This window comes from Zerene cesonia, chromosome 12, assembly GCF_012273895.1.
Source record: "Zerene cesonia ecotype Mississippi chromosome 12, Zerene_cesonia_1.1, whole genome shotgun sequence".
In the NCBI taxonomy this organism is placed as follows: Eukaryota; Metazoa; Arthropoda; class Insecta; order Lepidoptera; family Pieridae; genus Zerene; species Zerene cesonia.
In genome coordinates this window covers 5,426,051-5,427,792 of record NC_052113.1, presented here as the reverse complement: position 1 = coordinate 5,427,792, position 1,742 = coordinate 5,426,051, and the positions used below count along the sequence as shown (strand labels likewise).

The 1,742-nt window shown below is 38.6% G+C and overlaps 1 protein-coding gene across 1 annotated transcript in view; it reads left to right on the top strand.

The window, feature by feature from the left end:
- The first annotated feature begins 551 nt into the window (after nucleotides 1-551).
- Nucleotides 552-1,742, top strand: part of LOC119830820 (clustered mitochondria protein homolog) — a 5,947-nt gene continuing 4,756 nt past the window's right edge. The window contains exons 1-2 of the mRNA XM_038353972.1: nucleotides 552-698; nucleotides 1,330-1,545. Coding sequence (XP_038209900.1) covers nucleotides 684-698; nucleotides 1,330-1,545 — 231 coding nt within the window. The 5' untranslated portion in view covers nucleotides 552-683. The remainder of the gene's footprint in view (nucleotides 699-1,329; nucleotides 1,546-1,742) is intronic.

The window sequence follows — 1,742 nt, the reverse complement described above, 5'->3', positions numbered from 1 at the left end:
CCACAGTAATCGAATTTCTTCTACTGTTTATGCGTCTAAGGAATACCCCATATGAAATATATGCTATATGGAATATAGGGTAGGGTATATGTGAGTGTCTAGTGATTCCTTTTAAGCTTGTGTAATACTTGAACTAAATTTTTTTATATTCGATGTAATGGATGAGAAATAGCCAATAGGTGCATTTTTTGTGCAAAGCACTTGAAAATAATTATAAATAAACTAACGAATAAAACTATAAAGCACAACTCTTGGTCCGAAGATACAAGTTATTCATGTAAACTTAATAAAAACCTCTGTAGCGTCAGCACTCTTTTTATGTTTTCATGAATTATTATGTAACGACTTATTGGACAAATAAATTAATTTCATTTCATCTTATTTCTAATAGATCCCATGATTAATTATGATATAGATACAACTATTAGCATAACATATATTGTATATTTTGATTTGAATTATATTATATGTTCCATTTTGATAAGGCATTTTGATTCACTTTAAAAGTATAGCGTATTTATTTACTAAACATGTTATATTGAGTTTAATATTCATTTAATGGTTTTTTTCAGTCTCACTTGGCATTATACTGCTTCGCAAACGGACAAGTTAGCACAGCCCTGAAGCTGTTGTATCGCGCGCGTTACCTCGCCTTGCTGATCTGCGGTGAAAACCATCCGGAGATGGCGCTCCTGGATGTATGTATTTTTTTTTATATTGAATATCATCACTTTATAACATGGCGGATACTAACTTCAGACATTTACCGCATTAAATATTTAATTAAGTAGAAGTTTAATTTTTCGTTGTTCAAGCTTCTTTATTTTATGAAGAGAAAATTTAAAATAAATTTTATTGTACTACCACGTTAAAAGCTTTTCAGGCTATTTTTCAAGATCTTAAGCTTAGTTTTCTATTTCGCCTACCACGCCCAGTTACAAAGTTCACCTGTATAATAAACCGCAGAGCAAATGAGCGTTATACTACATAGTATATTATAATAGCCCCATATAAATATGTCTGATCCTTAAAATAAAAAAAACCCAAGATGCACAGTCTCATACAAAAGTTAAGCACGAAAGTATCCTATGTCGTTCGTTATGCTTTTATCATATAGCTTTTCAAATTCAATCTTACCTCAACTACTTAAGTTGTTTTAATAAAGCTGAAGCTAGAAGCGAGTTCTGCGAGACTTTGAAATCAGTGCACTATTTAGAATGGTACTTTCACTTTATTCGGACGTTTTTAAAATTCTAATTGTTGGTGGTGCATACTAAAGCAAGCCCATAAGATCAGAGCTCGTTTGACGTGTAACATCTCGGCCCTCAGAGCAACATAGCGCTGATCCTGCACGCGGTGGGCGAGTACGAGCTGTCGCTGCGGTTCGCGGAGCGCGCGCTGGCGGTGACGAGCGCGACGCACGGCGCCCGCTCGCTGAAGGCGGCCGTCGCGCGCCACCTGCTCGCGCGCACGCTCTCCTGCCTCGCCGACTTCCGCGCGGCGCTCGCGCACGAGAAGGAGACCTACACCATATACAAGACGCTCGTGAGTGTACCCCCGCCTCCGACGCGCACACGCACGCGCGCACGCACGCACGCACGCACGCGCACACACACACACACACACACACACGGGCGCGTGCACCTAGTATTTTAAAAAGAAACAACAACAGTCTATTATATTTTTCAAGGATATATTTGATAGCGTCTTGAAAATTTCCTGTTAAATCTTTGTGTACGTTA